The 22972-nt window shown below is 48.0% G+C and overlaps 1 protein-coding gene across 1 annotated transcript in view; it reads right to left on the minus strand.

The window, feature by feature from the left end:
* Positions 1-712: 712 nt before the first annotated feature.
* Positions 713-22972, minus strand: part of PDCD11 (programmed cell death 11) — a gene marked incomplete at its 3' end in the record, with an annotated part of 33749 nt that continues 11489 nt past the window's right edge. The window contains exons 13-36 of the mRNA XM_084245333.1: positions 21434-21685; positions 20739-20870; positions 20015-20209; positions 18858-19028; positions 17735-17954; positions 16856-17005; positions 16336-16451; positions 14573-15114; positions 12864-12926; positions 12263-12371; positions 10661-10750; positions 10346-10448; positions 9795-9972; positions 7200-7256; positions 6590-6712; positions 5914-6036; positions 5176-5476; positions 4962-5078; positions 4131-4280; positions 3650-3894; positions 2760-2928; positions 2060-2213; positions 1510-1675; positions 713-884 (exon numbers count right to left, since the gene is read on the minus strand). Coding sequence (XP_084101459.1) covers positions 713-884; positions 1510-1675; positions 2060-2213; positions 2760-2928; positions 3650-3894; positions 4131-4280; positions 4962-5078; positions 5176-5476; positions 5914-6036; positions 6590-6712; positions 7200-7256; positions 9795-9972; positions 10346-10448; positions 10661-10750; positions 12263-12371; positions 12864-12926; positions 14573-15114; positions 16336-16451; positions 16856-17005; positions 17735-17954; positions 18858-19028; positions 20015-20209; positions 20739-20870; positions 21434-21685 — 4098 coding nt within the window. The remainder of the gene's footprint in view (positions 885-1509; positions 1676-2059; positions 2214-2759; positions 2929-3649; positions 3895-4130; positions 4281-4961; positions 5079-5175; positions 5477-5913; positions 6037-6589; positions 6713-7199; positions 7257-9794; positions 9973-10345; positions 10449-10660; positions 10751-12262; positions 12372-12863; positions 12927-14572; positions 15115-16335; positions 16452-16855; positions 17006-17734; positions 17955-18857; positions 19029-20014; positions 20210-20738; positions 20871-21433; positions 21686-22972) is intronic.

A 22972-nucleotide genomic window follows, 5' to 3' on the forward strand; every position in this document is an offset into this window, starting at 1 on the left:
GAGATTAAGGGGAGAGAACTGTGGGTTCTCCCCAGTGTCACCCAGCATGTGGTCAAGATCCTCACAGAGCCTCCCACCTGCTAGGCGGTGGCGGCAAACAACATACAGGTTCTTGTTTAATTCACAAAACCACCTTTCAAGGCAGGACTTTTTAACCGCATTTTACAAGGGAGAGGCTGGGTAATCTGGTCATGGAGGGTCTAGGAGGAGACAGACCCAGGAGTTTAATCCCCTGGGGCTTTTCTCAGGCATCCAGATTCCCCAATTTTCCCTCCTGGACTCAGCCTTTGTCCCCCTAACCCCACCTCACAGCTTCCCCAAAACGTACAAGTACTCGCTGAGACAGGCTCTGCCTGGAACAAGAGCCTGTCAGGGCCAAAGTGGGATCCCAACACAAGATGGCCTGTCAGGAGTCAGCCCCTCGGTTCCTGTTCCCTAGGGAACGCCCATAAAGGAAGACTCGGCTTCTTTGGGAGCCCATGGGCTGCTACCTGCAACGACTGTACAGCCTCAGAAAAGGAAATGGACGAACTGAATGGATACTTAAATGAAACAAGCAAAAAGGAATTGTAAGAAATAGCAAACTCATTTTTATACATAGGATTCCCCCCAAGGGTACTGCAGAAAAAGCAGCACTTAAATAGAGTCCTCAGGCAACAGCTCTTCTACAGCCTAGGTGCCTAAGGTCGGGCCGTCTGGAGCCGGCCTGCCTCTAGTCCTCCAACACGGAGCTCTTAGCCTCCACGTACTCCAGGGCCTTTGCCTTTACTGCCTGCACGTCCTTTTCTGTGCCATGCTGTTTCTCGTAGTCCAGGTAACGCTTGAAGAAGAATTTCATTCTCTTGGGGGCCAGGCTCAGGTGGATGACCCGCTCGAAGATGTCCCTGTGAGGAAGAGTAGGGAGCATTTCCTCTGTCCTTGACACACAATTACTAACTAATCTGGCAGCCATTTGCTCTCAGGCTGTGGAGCCAGGGCCCCTATTATCAGCAGCCCACATCCATCTTTGTTTTTATTAGCATTATAAACTCCCAGCAAGTCTCCAGGGAGAGAAACCACCACCCTCACTTTCTAGATAAGCAGACAGGCTCGCAGAGATGTGAAAGGACTTACTTGCCTGAAGTCACACAGTGAATCAGGACAACATTACTGGGATGGGGCCTCACAGGGAGGGATGGGTGTGTGAGAAAAGCTCTGCTTAACTCACTGAAGGGCTTGGGCGAGGCATTAGTGCTCCATGGACATCAGTCTACCCATCTCTCATCCTCCCTGCCTTGTGGGGACAATAGTGAGATTATGCCCGTGAATGTCTCTCTGAGTGCCAGGTATGGCGTTAATTATGAGGGAAGCCCAAGGAGGCACTGGCCCGCCTCTCACCCAAAGTTCCTGACATAACCCAGAGGCAAGCTCTGGGGGTGCTAAGAGCTGCTGTGTTGCAAAAACACAACAGCTTGGCCAGTGTTCCCAAGCCCCACAAGGAATTCAGCCCTGCCTGTATTCCCCTCTCACCGAACTTCCTTCTGGCTGCCGTGCTTGATGACCATGTCAATGTAGACGGACCAGACGTCTGTACGCTTTGGGTAAGTGTTGAGTGTGTTCTCAAAAATGGCTTTGGCCCGCTCTGCATCGCCCAGCTGGAACTCCAGCTGGGCAAACTTGGTAATCACATCCACATCTGCAGAGAGAGGACAGCTCAGACACACAGCGGGCAGACTGACCCTCACCACTCCTTGTTCTTGGGTCCTGAGACCCAAGACAAGAAGGACAGTGAAGTGGACCTGGGAACAAATACACAGACGCGCACTCATCTAAGACTTCCAGTACAGAGATCCCCCTCTCTGGGCCCAGGGCGGCCCGGATAACGGGGGAGAGGAGGGAGACGCAAGGGCAACAGAATTAGGGCTGATTGCTTTTTGTTCCTCCATCTTAGAGTGATAGCCATGTGCCTCTAGGAGGCTTCCCTAATGCCACCTTTGATGAGAAGACCCCAGCCTCTATGCCCAAGGATCACAGACCCTAGTGTGTCAGGCTTGGGGCAGGCAGGGGAAGGGGCGCTCACGTTCTTTAGTTGGCAAGCACTCGAGGGCGCGCTGCATCACACGGTGACTGGCTCCAGCCTGGCCCCTCCGCAGAAGGAAGGCCCCATATTTGATCCAGACAGCTTTCTCCTGCCGGAAACGCTTCAGCATTCGGTTGTAGAGTTCACCAGCTTCCTGTGAGAAAGAGAAGTGAGATATGATAAAGGGGGCCAGGACAGAGACCGCAGCTACTCATGAGAAACTAGACGCAGGCTGAGGGACTCCATCGCTGTGCAGGTCCAACTCGAGACCTGGCAGGAGAGGGCCGGCTCATAGAGATGAGAGTGTGTGAGGAGCCCTAACGTGATGAGGCATCGCCCCACTGATCCTGTGCACACAGCATGTACTAAGACTAGAAGGATGAGAATGACAAGGGGAACAGGTGAGACAGAGAAGGGGGTTCTGGGTTGGATGTCACCTCTGTCTTTAACACCCGTCAGCAGCCCAAGGGATACACACTGATGTCCCTTCACTTCCCCCATCTTTACCCCATTCCTAAAGCAGAGGTGGGGAAACGAATTCTGACTTGGAAGATGAGCAGATAGGGAGCAAATCTGGAGCAGGACCGGACCCAGGGCACGGGGATTTTTCCCCAAGACATTCTTGTGGCCTGACTCCCAGGGGCTAGTTTCTAAGTGGTTCAGGACCCTCGATCAACAGGCCACTGGCCCAGACTCCCACCTGAAATTTCTCTGACTTGGTGTAGATGTCAGCCAGATGGAGAAAGACCTTGAGAGGCTCATTATATTGCACGGCACGCTCGAAGATCTTGGCCAGTGACTCCTGAGAGCCATACATGTTCTCCAGGTTCAGCAGTGCCACCCACACATTGAGTTTCTCCTGCTCTTCTCTGGGGGCAGGGTGGGGGAAAGAACAGCCGGGACATGAGCTCAGCCCTACAAGCTGCCCATTTCCATCTGGAGATGGGGACTAGAACTGCTTCCCCTGCCCAAGCTCCATCCATGCCCTTAGTTACCACCACGAGCAGGCACTGAATGATAAGCCCCGCTCTACCGTAGCTCACAAGGAACCCTACCGCTGGATCCCCTGACTGCCCAATGGAGCTCCCCTGATTTCTGCCTCCATTCCTGGAAGAAGTCTACCAAATTGCAAACTGGCCTGAACTCCAAGCTAGAAGGAGCACAGTCTCTAGGTCTGACTCTCTCCCCAAAGTAGAGGAGGAAGCAAAGGCTCTCCAACCCTTTCACTAGGCTTCTGAAAACACTACTGCCTGGAAAGTGGCCACCCACTGGATCTTCATTAAGGTCTGTGGAGTTGTTGTCCCCATTCTACTGCTCCACACTGGGCACCTTACACCACTGACACTCTTGGAAACGTTACCCTTAGCCGTCTCAAGGACAGCACCATGAAATATAAATGAGCATACTCTATCTCACAGATGGACAAGGCTACGAGAGAAAGCCTAGGAAGCCATGGGCCCCTGGTGGCAGCCACCCAAATGCTTAGTCTAAAGGAAACTACCCACAGGTAGCAAGCCCCTCAACTTGGGGAGGCATGGTCTTCTGTGTGGAAAGGCCTCCCCCACAAAGCAGGAGAGACAGAGCCGAGACCTGAAGGAGATGGTCTTGAGAGCCCTCTCAGCCACGGCCCGGGCCTTCTCGATCTCTGTGGCCTGTAGATGGAAGGCCATGTACTGCAGCCAAAGGATGGAGCTGTTAGGGGAGCTCAGCACGAGTCTGTCGAAATCATCCGCTGACTCTGGCTGTCGCCCCGGATCCATCAGCGCCTCCTCCATGCGGGACAGCTCTTTCTCTGCCTTCTGCTTCTCCAGTTCCCTTTCCTTCTTGCTTTTCTTCTGTTGTAAAAAGTAGAAAAATAAGTGAGTAACCTGGTTCCCTGAACCCTGGAGAGGCCTGGGGGGTGGGAGGAGGGGAGTGAGTTGGCAGGGCAGTTCACGAGCTCTGTAAACACTCTTTGGCCAGAGAAGGCCCCCAACCCCGCTGCCTAGAACACCCAGGCCACCACAGAGCACAGGACACTGACACCAAGGGGTCCCTGCACTCAAGGTCAAAGCTCTGCAAAATACATCACCATGGCTTGCTGTGGCTTCTCCTCGTCCTCGCTGTCTGAGCTCTCTCCCCGAGGTGGCAAGGCCGGGGTCAGAGAGTCTAGCGCCACGTCCCAAACAAAGCCAGAAGACAGCTGCAGACGGGGCACTTCCGCTGGCCTGCTCTGCTTCTCCTGTGAGGAAAACACTGGGTCAGGCCGCTCCCCGGTCCTCAGCCCCAACCTGCCCGGAAGAGCAGGGACTCCCACCATGCTCAGAGAACTTTCCTCCCCTCTTGGGACCAAGCTAGGCCCCAGAAACTTTATAAAAACTTTGTTTGCATAGAAACTCTCTTTGCAAATAAATTAACTTAGGTAAAAGTCTTAAAAAGATACATGCACTCACATATATGCTTGCGTATACACATCTGTAGATGCATATGTACAAATACATGTACAAAGTGACATAATGCATAAAATAACAGTAAAACTTGAGCCGAGATGAGACAATGTTCTGAGGGTTATAGGGCTGTGGCACTTCACCTGAGAGGCCCCTCTATACCCAGTCCTCAGTTCAAGGAGCATTGTCCTCATTTGCAGAGGGGGACAAGGGCTTAGAAAAAGCTAAGCCTCTTTATCTGCCCGGCTGACTAGTTTGATTTGGCTCCACTTAATAAACATGGATTGGAATTGACTTTATGCTGCCCACTCTGGGTGAGAGAGGGCCGCAGTCCCCAGAGAGCTGATGACCAACTCTTCCCTTTCACAAGGAGCAGCGAGACAGAAGGGTGTTGTGGGAGCCAGCCCGGCTCTGAGACGGGGACCAAGGACTTCCCAGCCCAGAGCAGTCACCCCCCCATCCAATACTCCCCTCACCTTGGGCGGCACAAGCAACTCTTCTGCCTCCTCTTCTCCTTCCCGATAATACACTTCGACACCACTGTCGTCCTCTTCAGACGGGGCAGCCTTCTTCTGCTTCTTGTTCACCCTGTCCTGAGATGACGGGGAGACTGCACAGTCTCCATCTGGCCCAGGAGCAGTGCTCCCCCCTCTGCCCTCCTGGCACCACAGCGCCCGCCCCAGCACACACCTGTTCACTTCCAGACTCCGCGCGCGAGCGCTTGCCCTGCCTCCTTTCCCGTGGTTCCGGGGGCTCTTTCTTCTCCCTGCTGGGTCGCTTCATCTCCTGCCCCTTTCTCAGCTGCTTCTCTTTCCTCTTCTCATTCTCCTCTTCCTCCTCTTCTCCCTTTTGCTCTCTCTCCTCTTCTGCCTCCACTCTCCTCTCCCCGTGCCTTAGGAGTGGCAGTCCCAGGGAGGCAGGAAACACGTCCGGCTTCCCAGTGTCGATGGGGAGGAATGACAACTCTACCAGGTTCTTCTGGTGGTTCAGCCTAAGACAAGGGGGCGGGAGGGTGACAGTGAGAATGGGAAGAGGAGCACAGTGGGCACTCGAGCACCAGGCCTCCCTGTGCCCCTCGTCCTCCAGCTGGGCCTGCACCCCTGCCTGAACCCACTCAGTATTCTGAGGCATCACTTGCACCTTTTGTCATGATTAGCGGGAACACACAAGGACAGCTGTGATGTGACCCCGTTCCATCCCCAACAACAGGTGTCCATGCAAAGAAAAGTCTCCACATCTGCCTTTTAGAAGCTAAGGCAAGAAGCTCCAAACAAAGGGGCTTTGTTCATCTGAATATAGTGTTCCCCACGACCCAAGCCATTATGTTTGAAGTTTACCTCAAAACCTCCTCCTCGGACTCCCAGAGAGAGGGGAGGAGGGACGGAGGGGATGAGGGAAGGGAAAGGAAGGGAGAGAGCGTGCACCCACCTTAGGACCTTGGCTGTGAGCAGCTTCCCTTCAGGGAGGTATCTGTTATAATGCGCTTTCTTGGACAGGCTATACTGGGAGACATGTGGGTACTGGGCCAAACCCACAACAGAGGGGCCAAGGCTGACAGGAGAGAGACAAGGGTCCAGCGGTCACAAATACAACAGTGTCTTGGCCAAGCCTAGTGCTTTTACTGTCCCTGGGACCCAAGCTGTGATAAGGTTTTTATGACAGACAAGTTCCTGGCATTGCACAGGATAAAAAAGGCTTGTTAAACTGAGAAAAAATCATCCAGCATAATGAAGACATGACTGAAAAACACTTTTTACCTCATATCAGAGCTTCACAATCACAAACTGCTAAAAGAGGAGATGTAACTATGGCAGGGAATGTTGGGCTATCTAGGGGGTTTTGAACACTGTGTGATTTCACAGAACATTTACAAATCGTGATCATGAATGTGCCACATTCTTGGTCCAAAACACCAAATCAGAATAATTAAAAACCTATTTGAAAATAGAACAAAATTCTTGGAATTTTCAAAACCAAAGGGAGCTCGCAGACCTCCCTCACATTCCCTTTAGAGAAGCTGACTGGGGTGCAGCAGGCTGCAGCCCAAGATAGGCCTAGAAGGCACTTGGGTAAGACCCAGGTCCCAAGGTTCCATCTCACTCACCTTAAGAGCACGCCGTGGGGCTCGATGGCCTTCACATAGCCCCTCAAGAGCTGTCCTTTCTGTATGTCTCGGATGGAGCTAATTTCAGGATCTGTTATTTTGCTTTTTGTCTCTGGGTTTGTCCTAAAGGAATAAAAAGTAACATTCACGTGAACCCTTTCCCCACCCTCATCCGCAACTCATGATAATCAAACTTTGCAATGATGATATGACTCTTGACCTGTCCAGGGGATATACTGACCTTACCCTACCCTCTCCTAAGTCCTGTCAGATGGGGATCTGTGTCTGTGAGCTGGCTCTGTGAAACAGGAAGAGGAGGCTAACCAAGCCAGAGGGAAATCAAGAGAAATGTCCATGGCACACTCACCCCTACTATGGAACCCTGAGGACACACCCTCATGTGAATGTGTGAACCCTTCCCTGGGAAGCATGAACCCCAGCAGTTTCTTTTAGCAATATGAATATCCGCAGCTTTTCTGGATGAAAACAGAGAAAGTATAAAGTGAATAGACAGAGAAAAAAGGTGGGAAACCCAAAGTTCTGTGTCAGATCCTCGTAACCTCTCCTCTGTCAGTGTTCTCCCCGACTCCTGTCCAACACAGGTACCTACCTGGACAATCGCAGAGACAAAGTGAGTACATGGCCTGCTGTGGACAGGACATAACACCTAGAATAAGAACAAGAACAGAAGAAATGCCATTTTTTCAACATCTCAGGAGACAACAGAAGGCCTCCAGCTTCCTCTCTACAAGGCTGACCAATGGGCAGAGCAAGGACACACAAGGCAGGGGCTCTGTCCTTCATTCTGTTGAAAACGAGGCAAGGGACTCTGGACAAGTCAGATCTCTGAGCCCTAGTTTACTACTCTGTCACACATAAATAACACCAGCCACCCCTCTTGCCCAAGAAAGGTGCGGGGAGAAGAAAGCAAGAAGAGACATGAAAGCCCGTTGGAAGACACACAGGGGCACCACGTGTCAATATTTAGGAGATGAGGCCAACCCCATGTTGGGTCCTGGCAGCGTCTGATTCTAGGGACCAGGTGACAACCTGGGTACTAATGCAGACTAAGCAAAAGAGCAGAGGAGGCCCACCAGTGAGGCCTGAGTAGAGGGGAACCCTCCAGGAGAAAAAGCAGGGTTACTCTTTAGTTGGATATCCAAAATTAGTTCATCTAAAACGTCCTTAGCAGACAAAAGTTGCAGTTTCTAAGTGTATAATCTTATTAGCAGTACAAAGGATCTCAGCAACAAGGTTGTCCAGGTTTTCCCCATAACAGGTATCTGCCTTGGATGACATAATATTGGGGCCATTAAAGTGGGAAAGGACCTCAAAGGATTGTTTACCTTCAGGGAATTATTATCCATATTTGACATATCAAAGAATTGCAACTATTTGGCTATAACAAAATGCTTTTATTGGTTTGGCTATAATAAAATGTATTTAGAGCAAATGTTTTGCCCAAAATCACACCAGCATTTTGTAAGCCTCAGAAGATAAAATGCTAGGCATCGCTCTAATGCATTCTTTTTCTTCTCCCAGGCCCTAGAAATTTTTGCTTAGTCATGAAAAATGGTTGAAAATTTAGGCAGCTGCTGGTAGCCAGGACCTAAGATCAGGAAGTGAGCAATTAAATACTTTCCAGTCCCTGCTTCCTACAGGTTCCACACCATTGTTGCAACAGGCTGAAATCTGCCTCTTTAATGCTAGCCTATGTAAGCCACAAAACAGTTTTAAAACTCTGAGGTGGATTTATTTTTGTACATCTGAAATAGATCATAAATAAAGCCCAACCCCAGATGCAAACAGGTCACTATCTTTTAACAGAGAACACCTACAGATTAGTTTTTTTAATTAAAGAGATAAATGCTACGATGTAAAAATGAGCTGGCAACTTGGGCGAGCAAAGCACAGAGCAGAAGTAAACAGCCAATAAAGATGACAAATGACCAGTAAGAGGAAAGCAAATTTTTTTTTTTTAAAGCTTTCAGTATTTTATTTTATTTTTTTTAAAGATTTATTTATTTATTTAGACAAGCACTGGGTACAGTCAGAAGCGCGGGAGGGTGAGAGAATTCACCAGAGCCAGAGCAGGGAGCAGAGCAGGCAGAAGGACCGAAGTACACTGCTGAGGGGAGCAGTGGGCGGCAGGAGAGGTCTGCACACCATGTGGGACCCTCCTCCGGTGGCCAGGGAGCAGCCGAGGATCAAACCGGTGCTGCAGAGGCTGCGGGCAGCTTGGCAACCCAGCGCTCAACCGCTGCGCCACCGGGGAGGCCCAAGAGGAAAGCAAATTAAAATGAAAGATCAGGGCCTCCCCGGTGGCGCAGCAGTTGAGCGCTGAGTTGCGAAGCTGCCCTCAGCCTCTGCAGCGCCAGTTCAATCCCCGGCCACTGGAGGAGGGTCCCACATGGCGCGCAGACCTCTCCTGCCGCCCGCTGCTCCCCTCAGCAGTGTACTTCGGTCCTTCTGCCTGCTCTGCTCCCTGCTCTGGCTCTGGTGAATTCTCTCACCCTCCTGTGCTTCTGACTGTACCCCGTGCTTGTATAAACAAACAAATAAATAAATAAATCTTTTTTTTAAAAAAAAATAAATAAATAAAATGAAAGATCAATTTTTGCCTGTTCAATGGCTAGGAATAAAAATTGAGATAACCAGTGTTCACGGAAGTGTGAGAAACAGTCATATTTATTGTTAATGACGATATAAATTAGCACAATCCTTTAGGAGGGCAATGAGGCAAAATGTGTAACATTGTCTGACACATTGATTTTGTTCTTAAGAATTTATTTCACAGTTTATTTGTACTAGTATCCAAACATATGTGCAGATACTACTTTCAACATTATTTAAACAGAGGTTTAAATAAAAAAATATACAATGGGATATTAAAAAATTTATAAATAAGGTGAAAGAGCAAGCTAGAGTTGGATATACCAGTATGGGAAAAGAAAAAAATCCATGATAAACTGAGAAAAATCCAAGTTGCAGGACAGTATAGACAATACAATTCTATTAATAGAGGGAAAAGTAAAACCAGATATGGTTATTTCTTGAATGACACATTCTGGCAAAAAGTGGAGGAGAGAGAAGCAATAGAAACTTTCACTTTCTATATTTTTTCTGGTACAAAATCCCATATTACTTCTACAACTACTTCCACAATTCCACAGAAGGCCAAAAAGAGGAAGAAAACTTGACCTACCTGACAATCTTTTGGGGGGTAAAGTCTTCCAGGGCTGCTTCTGAGTAGGAGTCACTCATGTGAAATAGACTGACTTTTCCAGTCTTCCCAAAGGGGAAGGACACAGTCAGTCCCTCGTTGGGAGTCACTTTCACCACCCGGCCCATGGCTACTTCCCCTTTCTTAAGCTTGTGAGGACCTGGGAAGAGAAGAGGACCAGGTCACGGAAGAGGAAGCTCGACAGCCAAGCAGCTGGAAGGCTGGCCAACCACTGGCTGCTCAGACTTGACCACTAAGACCCAGACAATCATGCCAAGGCTATGTGGTGGACAACCCTTTCTGAGACTTGAAAAAATCAACTACGTAGGCAAAGATGACTGAGGCAGCAGCAGTGTGACACAGGCCACAGTGAAAAGCCCCCCCAAACTTGTTCCAAGAAGACACCAGCCACACTACACTTCCTGAGGACTCCATATCGAAGGCGTCCCTTGACCTGGGCAGAAACTGCAGACCCGCCCCTGCTCCTTTCTACCCACTCCCTTACCTGGCCAGGCCCCATCCCATCACCATACCTATGAGTGACAGACACAAGAAGGCCTTGGAGGAATCTGGGCCAACCACGGTGGCCTTCAGTGCCTCACCAATCTGGAACTTCTTATCTGGATGTTTCAGAACCTGGAAGGACAAGAAAAGTATTACTGTGATGTCTGAAGAAAGGTCTGTCACTCATCCAGAACCACAGCATTTAAGTCTGCGTAACAAGTCTCTCCCAAACTGATCCCCAATTAGACCCATGGTTCCTTGAAACAACTGTGAGCACACACACCAGGCACAGAGTTGAGCCAGCGAGCTCAGGTTTCCTCTCCAGAGATCTGAAGCACACTGACCTTGAAGCTAAGAGAAGTGAGCAACAAGGGAATTCTCCCCCGGATATCTGGAGCGATGTCCACCTCAAGCCATTTCTTAACCACATTGTACTGGGGGGAAAAGAGGAGAAATGAATGGGGCAGACAGAAGCATTTCTTCTTCTCAGTCACTAAAATATACACTCTCCTAAAAGGAAAAAGGGCCCTGATCCTAGTCTCCCAAGGGAAATACTCTCTATAATCCAATGCCCCTGCCCAATCTCCACTTCTCACGGGCTCACTCAGCATCTAGCGCAGTGCTTAGCAGAGCATGCATCCTTCCTGGTGCATCAGTTGACTAGGAGGCAAAATAACAACCTCAGAGATTCCCTCAAACAGCAGGACTAATCCCACAGACCCCTGGAGCTTCCTCCAAGCTCAGCTGTGCCGACTGCCTATTAACCTTCTCCAAGGACCAACATGTTATTTCTAAATTAATTCAGAGTTTGATCCTTTACTGTTATAGTGTCCTGCCCAAAACACACACCCCAATTTTTAAGTCAATTTAATACATTTATCAAGCTGCTTCTCTGCATGTGGCAGCATAGTAATAAATAAAAGCCAGGCCCTGCCCTCAAGGAGATTATAGTCTACAAAGAGAAGTCAAATAACTAGAGCAGCAAGCAACATGGAGGAAGTACTACATGCTGCAGGAGTATACAGGTGACCTTGTTGCGAGGGAGGGTTATCCACGCTGGACCTTGCAAGTTTCTAAACAATAGGAATAAGGGTACTCCAGAGGTAGAAATAAAGACAAGAGAGAAAAAGAGAGAGAAAAAGAGGGTACTGCTATACAAAGTGCATGAGGTCAGATTATGAAGCATCTTAAATACCACCCTAAGGCATCCAGGGGGTGTGAGTATCTCCAGACAGTGGGTAAAGGGGGTTGCAAGCATTGGCAACATGCTCAGACAGGCGCTACGGAAGCAGCTCAGCAACAGTGAGGAGGCTTGATGGCACAAGTCCAGTCCAACTTTGTGACATATTTCCACCAGAACATTTTATTTATTTATTTATTTGTTTATTTATTTATTTATACAAGCACTGGGTACAGTCAGAAGCACGGGAGGGTGAGAGGATTCACCAGAGCCAGAGCAGGGAACAGAACAGGCAGACTGACGAAATACACTGTTGAGGGGAGCAGCGGGCGAGACAGGGGAGGTCTGTCGCACCATTCCCACCAGAACATTTTGCATGATCTCTATCCTTTTTGAATTCCCGTTCCACGTGGGGTTCAAACACATAATCTGGCACCCAGTCACATATTGTTTTGCACTGCACCTGAGCTTTTTGCAAAGCAAAAATCTAAAATTCAATACCACATTTATTTTAAATTTTGCTCCGTATTTTATTTTTAATTATACAAGTAATCTATAAACAATTGAACTGAGTTGCTGTTTTGTAAACCTTACACTTAGCTCCTTGATTAGACTAGAAGTCTTTCAGGAATAGAGGCCTAATATCATCCCCACAACCAACACAGTGGTAAACAGAATCAAGGCCCCATGCTAATGGCCTTTGTCTCCATCTTCCCTCCCATCTTCCTAAAGGATGGTATCGCCTTGCAGGGTGAGCACTACTCACCCTCTTCAAGAAGCAAATCACAGTCTGACCAGTCTGGTACTGTTTAATCTTCTCCAAGGGGCTGGCAGAGGGAGTGCTGAGAGCAGTGTGGCCATCCTTCTCCAGCTCACTGTTTGCAGAAAGGCAGGAAAGAGCAAACCAACCTCTGGATAAGACTTGTAGCTTAAAAGCATGTCCCCCAAGGGGCCAAGGAGTGTGCACACAGGCCCTCCCCCTCCCCCGCCCCTGTTCTTACAACCCTCTACACCCATTTCCTTCCTTAAAGGGAAATGTTCACAACAGTGGCAAGAGAACTCGTCTTTCCCGTTTCATTCATCTAGGCCTAAACAAGCTCCAAGGTAGGTAGTCTGCAAAATCCTTACAAATTAAAGAAACAAAATTGTTGTACTTCTCTTGTAATAGTTTCACTATTTTACAGTTTGCAAAACTGCTTCACAAATAACCTCTCACTGAATGTGACAACACTCTTGTGTGAATGAGGCAGGAAGGAAAGGCAAATAAATCATAACACTGGCAGAATCAAGATTAGAACTCAGGCTCCTGACTCCAAAACCCAGTGCTCTTTCCACAAGACCACACTACCAGGACAGAGGTCCCCCACCTTGGCCGAACACTCAGCTCTGGGATGGTTCGAATAAATCTGGGATGACTTATTGGTAGAAACCTGGAGGAAAAAACAAAATCAAATCAATTCTCTTATCTCTGTAACAATGTAATCTGGATAGCAGAATTTCTCTCCACAAAACCAAGCTTAAAAAATCATCTGCTTATTTTGCCCTATCACCCATTAGTCATGCATCAGGCCTGAGGGTTTCCACCCTCATCCTCTGTAGCAATGTCAAGGAGCTGCCTTGTCTGATCTCCTGGGATTATCATATTACACCCTGAAAAGAATTTTTCTTAAAGACTACAGAGTACAAATCTTCCATTTGGAAAATGAGGAAACTGAGGTGTAGAGGGGATAAAAGTCTTATTAAAAATCCCACAGGGAGTTAGTGAAATTAGTGTGCAAACTAGTGGCTGGACTTTCAACTCTTGTTTTTTTCTTATTGTAGCAAAAATGTCTGCTAAAATACCATATTTAACTAATCTTAAGTAAAATGAGAATAATTAAGGTATGTGGCAAAGGATGGATTATCATAACTGCTAACATACACTGAGCATTAACTATGTGTCAGGCAAACTGCCAGGCACACCACATTCCAGATGTTCTCTCAGTCCTCACAATGACCCTAACAAGTTAGTCACTACCATATTCTCACTTAACATATTAGGAAAATAAAACTCAATGAGTTAACTACTTAGTTCATGGTCATATAATTTTAAGTGGCAAATTCGGAATTCAAACCCAGGTCTAACTTTAAATCAGTGCTCTTAACGGCTAACTAAGATTCCCTTTTTTTTTTTTTAAGATTTATTTATTTATTTATATAAGCATTTGGTACAGTCAGAAGCATGGGAGGGTGAGAGAATTCACCAGAGCCAGAACAGGGAGCAGAGCAGGCCGAAGGACCGAAGGACACTGCTGAGGGGAGCAGCGGGCGGCAGGAGAGGTCTGTGCGCCATGTTGGACCCTCCTCCGGTGGCCGGGGAGCTGCTGGGGATCGAACCGGCACTGCAGAAGCTGCTGGCAGCTTCGCAACCCAGCGCTCAACCGCTGCACCACAGGGGAGGTCCACCAAGATTCCATTTTTAAAAAGGTCATACAAAAAGATACTTTGGGGCCTCCTTGGTGGCACAGGGATAACTGCCTTGCCTGTTGCTCCCCTCAGCAGAGTATTTTAGTAGATCCAACTTCTGTTCCTCACTCTGTCTCTGGTGAATCCTCACCCCCTCATACCTCTGGCCTACACCGCAGTTCTTCTAAGCATAAATAAATAAAAATAAATTGTGGGCCTCCCTGGTGGTGCAAGGGGTTAAGATGCAACCTATGAAGCTATCCACAGCCACTGCAGCACAGAGTTCGATCCCTGGCCAGGGAGCCACCCACATGGCGCAGCAGACCTCTCCTGTCTCGCCCACTGCTCTGCTCAGCAGTGTATTTCAGTCGATCTGCCTGTTCTGTTCCCCACTCTGTCTCTGGTGAATCCTCTCACCCCTCACCCCTCTGGCCTGTACCCCAGTTCTTGTATGCATAAATAGAAAAGAAAATCTTTAAAAAAAATCTTTTTTAAAAAAAGATACTTTGGTTAAAGTTTTTGTTAATTAAAAGACTGATTTAGTGCAACTTTTTACTCATGTTCCTTTTCCTTCTCCCACAATTACAACAACCTCTCCTTAAAGCAAGCCCATTCCCCAAAGCCTCCATACTTGAATGTCTTCACGTCTCGCCCGCCAATCACTCGGGCAGTGACTGTGTTCCCAACTTTTAGGATGGCAGTAGGAGAGGTGCCCACTGGAACATCGTCGAGAATGTTGGAGGCATGGATACTGCCAATGATGCCATCTTCCAGGGTCACAGCCACATGTGTGGGCTTAATGGACTTGACTGTCCCTGTGACGATATCCCCAATGGACAGGGTGTGCTTCTTCACAGCCCCTACAACCAGAGCTGGATCCACCTCCTCATCCTCCTCAACCGTCTCAGAGTCCTTCCGGGTCTGTCTCATGGTCCTCTTAGTAGCTGGCCCCTCAACAGCCAAAAGAAGACCAGTTGCTCCTGGTTCTGTAGTCTTGAGGGTGAGGGAAACACCCTGTCCCACCTGCAGCTTCTCTGAGTCAAAGCGAAAGGTGTCATTGAGGTGAGAGGTCAGGGAGAAGGCTGCCAGGTGGCCAGTCTCTACCAAGGAGGCAACAGCAAAGGACTCCTCCAGGTGCTGCACAATCGCCTGGTATTCTTTGCCTTTCTTCAGCTAGAAGACAGAGAAAAGCTATCATCCACGCTTCTTAGAGTCCACAAGTACTCAGGCATCACCCACTAGGCAAGGCAGGGCTGGGGTAGCCCTCTGGAAACTAGGGGACCCAAGGCTAGACTGAGCTGTTGAACAAATGGCTTTTACTCACTAGACCACGGTGGCATGAGTAAACACAAGATGCCACACTATAATCACTTAGAGTTAGCGATAGTTTTGAATTCACATTCCGAGGACTTATCCTGGCACTAGTAAATCCAAATTTAAAAAGCTATTCAGGTGACTCTGATGCACAGCCAGCTGACCTAATGGTTCTCCAGCTTTAAGATACTAAGACTCATAACTCTCTTGGTCTCGCAGCTCTCCACCAAATAAATCTGTTCTTTCATTCATTCAGCAAGCAGAGTTGCTACTGAGAGATTATTGGGTGCAAGGCATATGGCCTATCTTTTCCCAAAATCCACACTGTGTACCAGCTTTACTCAGATGATAAAATGGGACAGGGACCTGCCAGAAAATCTAGTGAAAAGCTGGCTTCATTTCTTATTTCTCCTTGTCTCAAAGTCTTAAAACTTTAAGCAACTACAATTAAGGATTATACCTAAAACTCTGCTTCATACTTTATGCAATTATATACTCATAATGCTTTAGATGAGGACCAAATACATTATGCCATCCAGAGGAAAATATAAATTTTGAGATTTCTCTTGAACCCATTCTTCTGTCACATAGAGGATGAATAGCCTGGAGGTCAGGATTACCCATGGATGTATTTTGTTTGGATCATATGATGTTTTTTTAAATTATAAATGTCATTTCCAGCATTTATTTAAAATACAAATCAAAATTCTGCCTTCTATCAAAAATCAGACACTATACCCAGATGTTCCCACTTGGCAACAACCACAGGGAGCTGAAGAGTCTCTGTCCCTGGTTCCAGGTCAAGCATTATGCTGTCAATCCCACAGCTAGCACTGCCTAACCCACCTGCTCATATCACTCATTCACATTACCTGCCTGGCCCTAAACACAGGTGACCACAGAATTTATCATCTGAACCAGAGTCAAAGTGCTGTCAATAACAACACCAAGATGACGGGTGGACACTAGGAATGTCCTAGCCAAATCCAGGCACACAGCCACCCTATCTATAGTTTGGCATTAGAACCCCAAGCAAAAAGCATGGGATTGAAGGGGTGTGTGGCGTATCAGCAAACTTACCTTTTTAGTTTTTCTGTTCACCAAGCTGTGGCAGAGGGAAACATGTACTTCCAATTTCAACATGTCAACATTTAGGATTGCAACCTTCTTTTTCTGCCCAGGTTCTACCTCCTGTCCTGCAGTGCGGGACCAAACAATGTGATCACTCTCCTGCAGCACGGTGAAGGGAGACAGTACCCCTCCAAGAGCCCTGCAAGTCCTTAAGCCCAAAAAAGAAGATAAAAGGACGTATGTCCGGGGTTGCTAGCACCCATTGTTCAAGTGCAGGTGAGCCTTAATTTATGCAAGCTGATACACAAAAACTTAGTGACCCAATTATAACAATAAAAGGATTTATACCTGCACCTTTTTTAGTATGCTGTCAGTTATCTTGATTTGCACTCACACAAGATAGGCACGCTGAAAATTTCAATTGTACCAATTCATCAACCCCATGTCTTTGGAAATTCTGTAGCCAGGATGAGGGTAACTGGCAAAGGGATTCTCCATCAACCATGATGGGCACAACAGAAGCACTCACCTGCCCGATGGTGCCTGCTGGCTCTCAGGGTCAGGCCAGGCACTGGGCCCTCACTGAACACTACAGAGCCATCTTCTAACACCTCCTGTACCTCCAGGTCAAGCACCATCCCTGGGGTCATCTCTGCCAGTGTCTGGATCAACACAGAGTCTGCCAGAGACCCAAAGGAAACAGGGATTAGTAACAGGAAACAACACTCTCCAATCTTTTGCTTTGGAAATGCAAGAGGGCAGTAGAGCAGTGCAACCACCATGAAGGTAAAATCACCTCTGGTAAGAATGTTTAATATTCATGAGAATTATCACAGGTAGAAAGACCTAAGCCTCTTGCAAACCTCCCTAGCCACCCATTCGTCAAGACAACCAATAAATACCAAAGACTTAAGTTTTCTTTTGGTTTCTGAATTTTTAGTCATTCTGTTTAGAATCTACCCTCTAAAGTCTTTTGTTCCTAATTGCCATTAAGTTTGCAACAATCCCACAAAAAGTTCCATGTCTAAGAGGGTCAGAATAAGAGCCCCCATTGAAACCTCTACCAGGGCCTGTTGCAATTTCTCAATTTCTCACCCACTGTGTATTTGCTGAACAAAGAAACAAAAAGGGAACAGGTAAACACTGCACAGCACGATGAAGCTGTGATCAGATTCCAAACTGGGTGGAAGCATGTGAATCTGGGAGGAAGGTAAACGGGTGTCTGCCTTATAAACGGTTACTGAGCTGTACACTTACTGATTAGTGTGCCTAATGCAGGTCATATTCCCAATTTTAAAAAGTTTATTTTTTTGTTTTAATTCCAAGAAGCCCAACAACCCATCAAAACAGACAGGCGGCACTCAAGGGTGCTCCCCACCCTCAACCCTCCTCAACCCTGTTCCCCTACCTTGGTTGCTCATGAGGCTGCGCACGCCCTGCAGCTCCTCCAGGCACTGGCTGAGGAGAAGGAGACTTGTGGTAGCCATGTCCTCCAGAGTACAGTCTGACAGCCGCAGTGATAATAGCATCCGCTGCTTCTCCTTGTCCACATTGGTCACCTTAGCAACCACTGTCTGTCCTTCAACAAAGTGGTCACTTGTGGAGGTCACAAACTTATCACTCATGAGCTGACGGGAAGAAAATGGGAAAGGAAAGGAAGTTCCATGAAGAAAACCCATTTCATGTGCCCACAAAGAGTTCAATGGGGGTCGAATGAGGCCCAGAATGTTCCCCACAGCCCTCTCAGCACAGCACTACGCTCCTTCCACAAACACATACACAAGGTCCTGGCTGCCAAACTCAGACTTCCAGGGGACGCCCAGACCAGAACTCACGTTACTGCCAGGCCTCTAACACCTAATGAGAACTGTGACCTCACTAAGCACATTTCCGGGGCCCTCCCCCTGCTCCCATTTTAAAAACTGTTCTGGTAGGAGATACAAATGAGATTGTCCAGGCAAAACACCAGGGAGACAAAAGTATGGAGAGGGAGAAATATTCATGTATTATCTGAGGTGTGAATGAGCTATAAGCTATTTTCTTCTACCAGACATGCCCCACTCAGAGTCTGTTTATTCAGCAGGCATAACAACATGTAGTCTAAAAAGGTTGTGATTCAGTGAGATGGGGGGGCAGAGGAGCTAATAATTTCAAGGGTATTCTGGTAACTTAATACCTCAAAAACCCCAGGAGGCTAAAAAAAACTGTACTCAAGGTGCCCAGGAAAACCTATTTCCATGTCTATATATACTGGGAGTCCAAAAACATGTTCAGTATGTTCAAATGTAGTCTTCATGGCTGCTGTTCACCTGCCCAATGCTGCAGCATGAAGTTCGGGACCCAACCCTGAGTCAGGACATGCAGCCTGGGCAAAGGAGCATGGGCTAAAGCTCAGCTTCACTCCCCCTCGCCAGGTGCTTCATGTCATGCCCCTGAAAATCTCTCAAGGGATGAGTACCCGCTCTTTCCCACGCTTGAGTTCCATGACCTGTTCTCTCTCCTCAAAGGCCCTTGCAGGGGGCTGAACTTACAGCTTTAGGGGCCAGTCCGCTAAGACCTGAGGGGAACTGGACGAACACACCGTAGTCCTTGATGCTCTTCACAAAACCCATGAGCAGCATTCCAGGATGGATCTCTGAGAAGCTCTTAGGATCCTGGCCACCTTCTACTGTGGAGACCAAAGCTGGTTTCCTGCAAAGGAGCTGGTAGCACTTCATCAAGGAATATTCCAGAAAGAGTAGATGAAATGACCATCACTTCACTCTACACCTTCTGCTACTCCAGTGATTCTCCAAGTGTGCAGGTTAGCAGCATCTGTATCACCTGGAACTAGTCAGGAATGCAAATCCTTAAGTTCCACCCAGCCTACTGAGGGAGAAACTCGTGTGTGTGTGTGGGGGGGGGGGGGCGAGGGTGAGGGGGGGTGTCCAGCAACTTGCATTTGAACAATCCCTCCAGGTGATTGTGAGGCACACAAAAGTTTGAGAACCACTGCCTTATTTCTTCCCTCATGAACTCCTTTACAGATCACTGGAGGGGACCAAAAAAGGAGTGGCCCACCCAAAGGTTTGGCAGCTGAACTGGCCATGATACAGCCCTCTACTGTTCCCATGGCACACCAACCAGCGCTCCTCACCTTCCCTGCCCACCTTCACTCTAAAGCGATATTAAATTCTGTAAGGGAAGAGGCAGTGTTCTCCTTCAAAGCACCTACACCGAGACCAAGAGGAATTTTCTAAGCCCCAAATCCCAAGGGGGAACAGGGAGGGTAGTGGGTGAAAAATGGGAAAGGCAGGAAAGGACAACAGTTACGTTAATTTTCCAACTCGAGGGGACAAGCACTGAACCCCTCAAAAAAGTCTAGTTGTGTGACAGGGAATATTCCGCTGGGTCTGGCACACCACCCTATCTCTTCCCAGAACCCTGGACTCTTACTCTGCCCCGACCCTCAGCATCTTCAAGCAGGCAGCACTTTAACCCTGTTCTTACTGTCCACCAGGAGAATAGAGGGAGAAGGCAGGCTGGGCTAATGGCTTGGTTTTATGAAGGTATTTCTGAAATCAAATGGCCAATATTTTTTCATCATGCTTCTAAGAGCAGAGCTGACCCAGGGTTACCCGCCCTCCCACACCCAGGCCCATAACTCCCCGACCTTCCACAGCACTCCAGATATATCAGTAAAGGATACAATATGTCCCTCACGCTGGCTCAGACACAGTACTCTGTGAAGGGTATCGCCTGCCTGGATCCAGTGAAGCAACAGTGGGCCATTGGCGACATGGTCTGATAGATGAGGCGTGGGGAGGAAAGCAGGTATGTTGTGGGGCAGGACAGCCACCTCTAACCCATCTTTGTTCTTCTCTAAAACCTTCACATCCACCAACTACTCAGGGAAGAGAAAGACCAAAATCAGCACTTGTCAAGCACAGAGCAATTTCACCTGGGTCAGGAGAGCAGGGCATCAAATCTGAGCACTAGGATCACTGAGGTCAACCTCAGAGAGGCAGCTTTGTCCATCCCCCCCACACACCACCCTTGTACCCCTGCCCAACTGCCGAACACACATACCACCCACTGGTGCGCTCACTCCTCTCTCCAGTCCCTCCCACCGGGTCCCAGAGAAAGGAGAGACTTGCAGGCTGGCCCTAGGGAACACAGAGGAGAGGGCAGCAGGACATGCTGAAAAGCCAGACTGTGACAGACCTGTCCTTCCCTGGGCAGCTTCCATTTGCCCTGACACACAGGAAAAAGCATACATGAGGGTCTCTCAGAGAGAACCCCAAATCTCTCTAGCCTGAGAATCTCCTCTGGCTTCCCCAACCCTTCCCCTCTGTGGGCTCCAGTATCCTGTGGGCCAGGGCACCCGGCTCTCCTCCTCAGGAAGCTGAGGTTTGTCAGGACAAGTCCAGTACCTGCCCAGTGCTAATGGCTCTCTTCTTCTGATTGTGTTCCACACACTCTTTCTTTGGATCACTCAACAGCTTGAAGGACAAGAGCATCCTCTCTTTGGACGGCTCACAGTTCAACACAGCAACCTTCACCACCTGGTGAGAAGCACATCTGCTTAGTTAACTCCTCACAGCTGGCCTTTCAGGTCCCAGAGAAAGGTGCCCCCCGTAAACATTGCAGAGGACTTAAGAGAGCCACCAAAACCCTGGGTCAGATGGGAAGGCAGTGAAGAGACATGTACTGAGTTACACAGAATCCCACAAGGCTTTCTGGGTGAAAGGAAGACTTGAATAAATTTTTTTGGTGTAACCCCAAGTTCAAAATTTTTATTTTCCTAGACAGACCCAGACGCATAGTTTTATGACACTGCCCCCTTGTGGTGACAGTGGCCTCAGAACAATTTCTGATGTGAGGGACACCCAATGTGTTACTGGTAAAGACTAATCATTTCTTCCAAATTGTAGGTTTGAAGTCCATTAGTTTGCCAGCTGCTGTTGAACCACCAAGGGTTTCTCTCTGTCCTGTTCGCCATCTCTTCCTCATACCTGGCTCAGGCCCAAGCACTTCTCCTCATCTCTTAAAGTAACTCTCCCACTACTCCTTCAAATCTGTGCTCAGGGGGTCACCAAGGATGGGAGCGATCCAGGGAAAGGGATACCTGGCCAGTGTAAAAGACGTTCTCCGGGTCAGGGATAGACTCGGCACTGAGCTCATGCTTGGGCACCAGTCCCTGCACATCGCCATAGAACTTCACAATGCAGCCGTAGTCCTTGACCCTGAGGATGAAGCCGTGTGTCTGCAGACCAGGCTTGGCGTCAGCATAGGAGGTAATGGCAGGTAGTTTGGACCCAACGAGGGTTTTCTTCAGGGTCAGCAACAGTTTCTTGGCATCAGGGTCACAAAGCAAAACCTAAGGGGAGGATCATCAAGTTACCCAGTATCAAGAGAGCCACCGAGTTGGTCCCTGCAACTCCCTGAAGCCAAAGGCCATGGTTAGCTCCTAAGGACTTGCTATCTCTTTCTCTCTGAGGATAACCTATCACAGATCCTTCCTGCTTCCTGCCAGATGACAACCTAGGTGAATCACTATTTCCAAAATACTTCCTACCACAAGTTGGTGCAAACTACGCCCTAGGGGGCCGCAGCAGCACTCATCATCCCACTGCACTCCAATCCTGGGTCACAGGTTTTTCTAACTGCTTTAGGGCCCTAGTCCACTTGCATCTCATCTAATAGAAGGAAAAACTGAACTGACTTACCAGCTAAGTACTGTTGCATATTAGCTACAAACTAAGACTAAGAGATCCAACTAGCTCTCTTCCCTCAGAAAGTCATCTCTTTGAGGGCAAAGAAAATCCTCTAACACCTAACCCTGCTACTAAAAATTTTGTACCAGCGGGCAACGAGTTATTGCTGACTCAGTAACAATGAAATAAAATGAAAAGAAAAGAAAATCTAACATTCTGAGCACCTGCACATGCCAGGTCCTGTGCTAAACAAACACTGTGTAGCATCACATTTACTCTTCACAATGCTCTTTAATTTCTCTTGGGATTCAAGTCTGTCATAAAGTTTTGGTACCTTTGTTTGTGCCATTTCTGTGCCTAACACACTCCTTGCTCCTCTTCAACCTCCCAGATCCTACCCATTTTTTCCAGTTCAAGCTCTACTGCTGCCAGAAATGTAGAAGACATTACTGTCATAGAGGTGAATTTGAAAACTGGTTCTGCAATTTATTAGCTGTATGACACTGGGTTAGATACTTGGCTTTCCTAAGCTTTAATTTTCCCACCTGCAAAATGAGGGCAACAGTATTTACTATATTGAGTTGTTTTAAGGATTGAAAAAAATAACACAAGTCATGTGCTTGGGTAGCAACTGGTAGAGAGCATGTATTACATGGTAGCTGCTCTCTGTTATCAGTGATGATTCTTACTGCCCCATGCCACTTTCAAGGCCTTTATCTGAGGTCTGACCACAGCATATATGGCCTGCATTGAAGCACACGGCAAAAGGTCTCACTGGCCTGCTTTCTCCATGTACAGATATCTGACCTCTCAATTATACTAGACAATTCTCAAGGGCAGGGACCATACTAGACACAGCACTATAGATATTATGTGATGTTTTGTGGAAAAAGAAACTTCAGTTGAAAAGCACGGTGCTCACTGCAAGCTGGTGCAGTCCCCAACAGAGA

Source organism: Talpa europaea (assembly GCF_964194135.1).
Source record: "Talpa europaea genome assembly, chromosome: 10".
Classification (NCBI taxonomy): domain Eukaryota; kingdom Metazoa; phylum Chordata; class Mammalia; order Eulipotyphla; family Talpidae; genus Talpa; species Talpa europaea.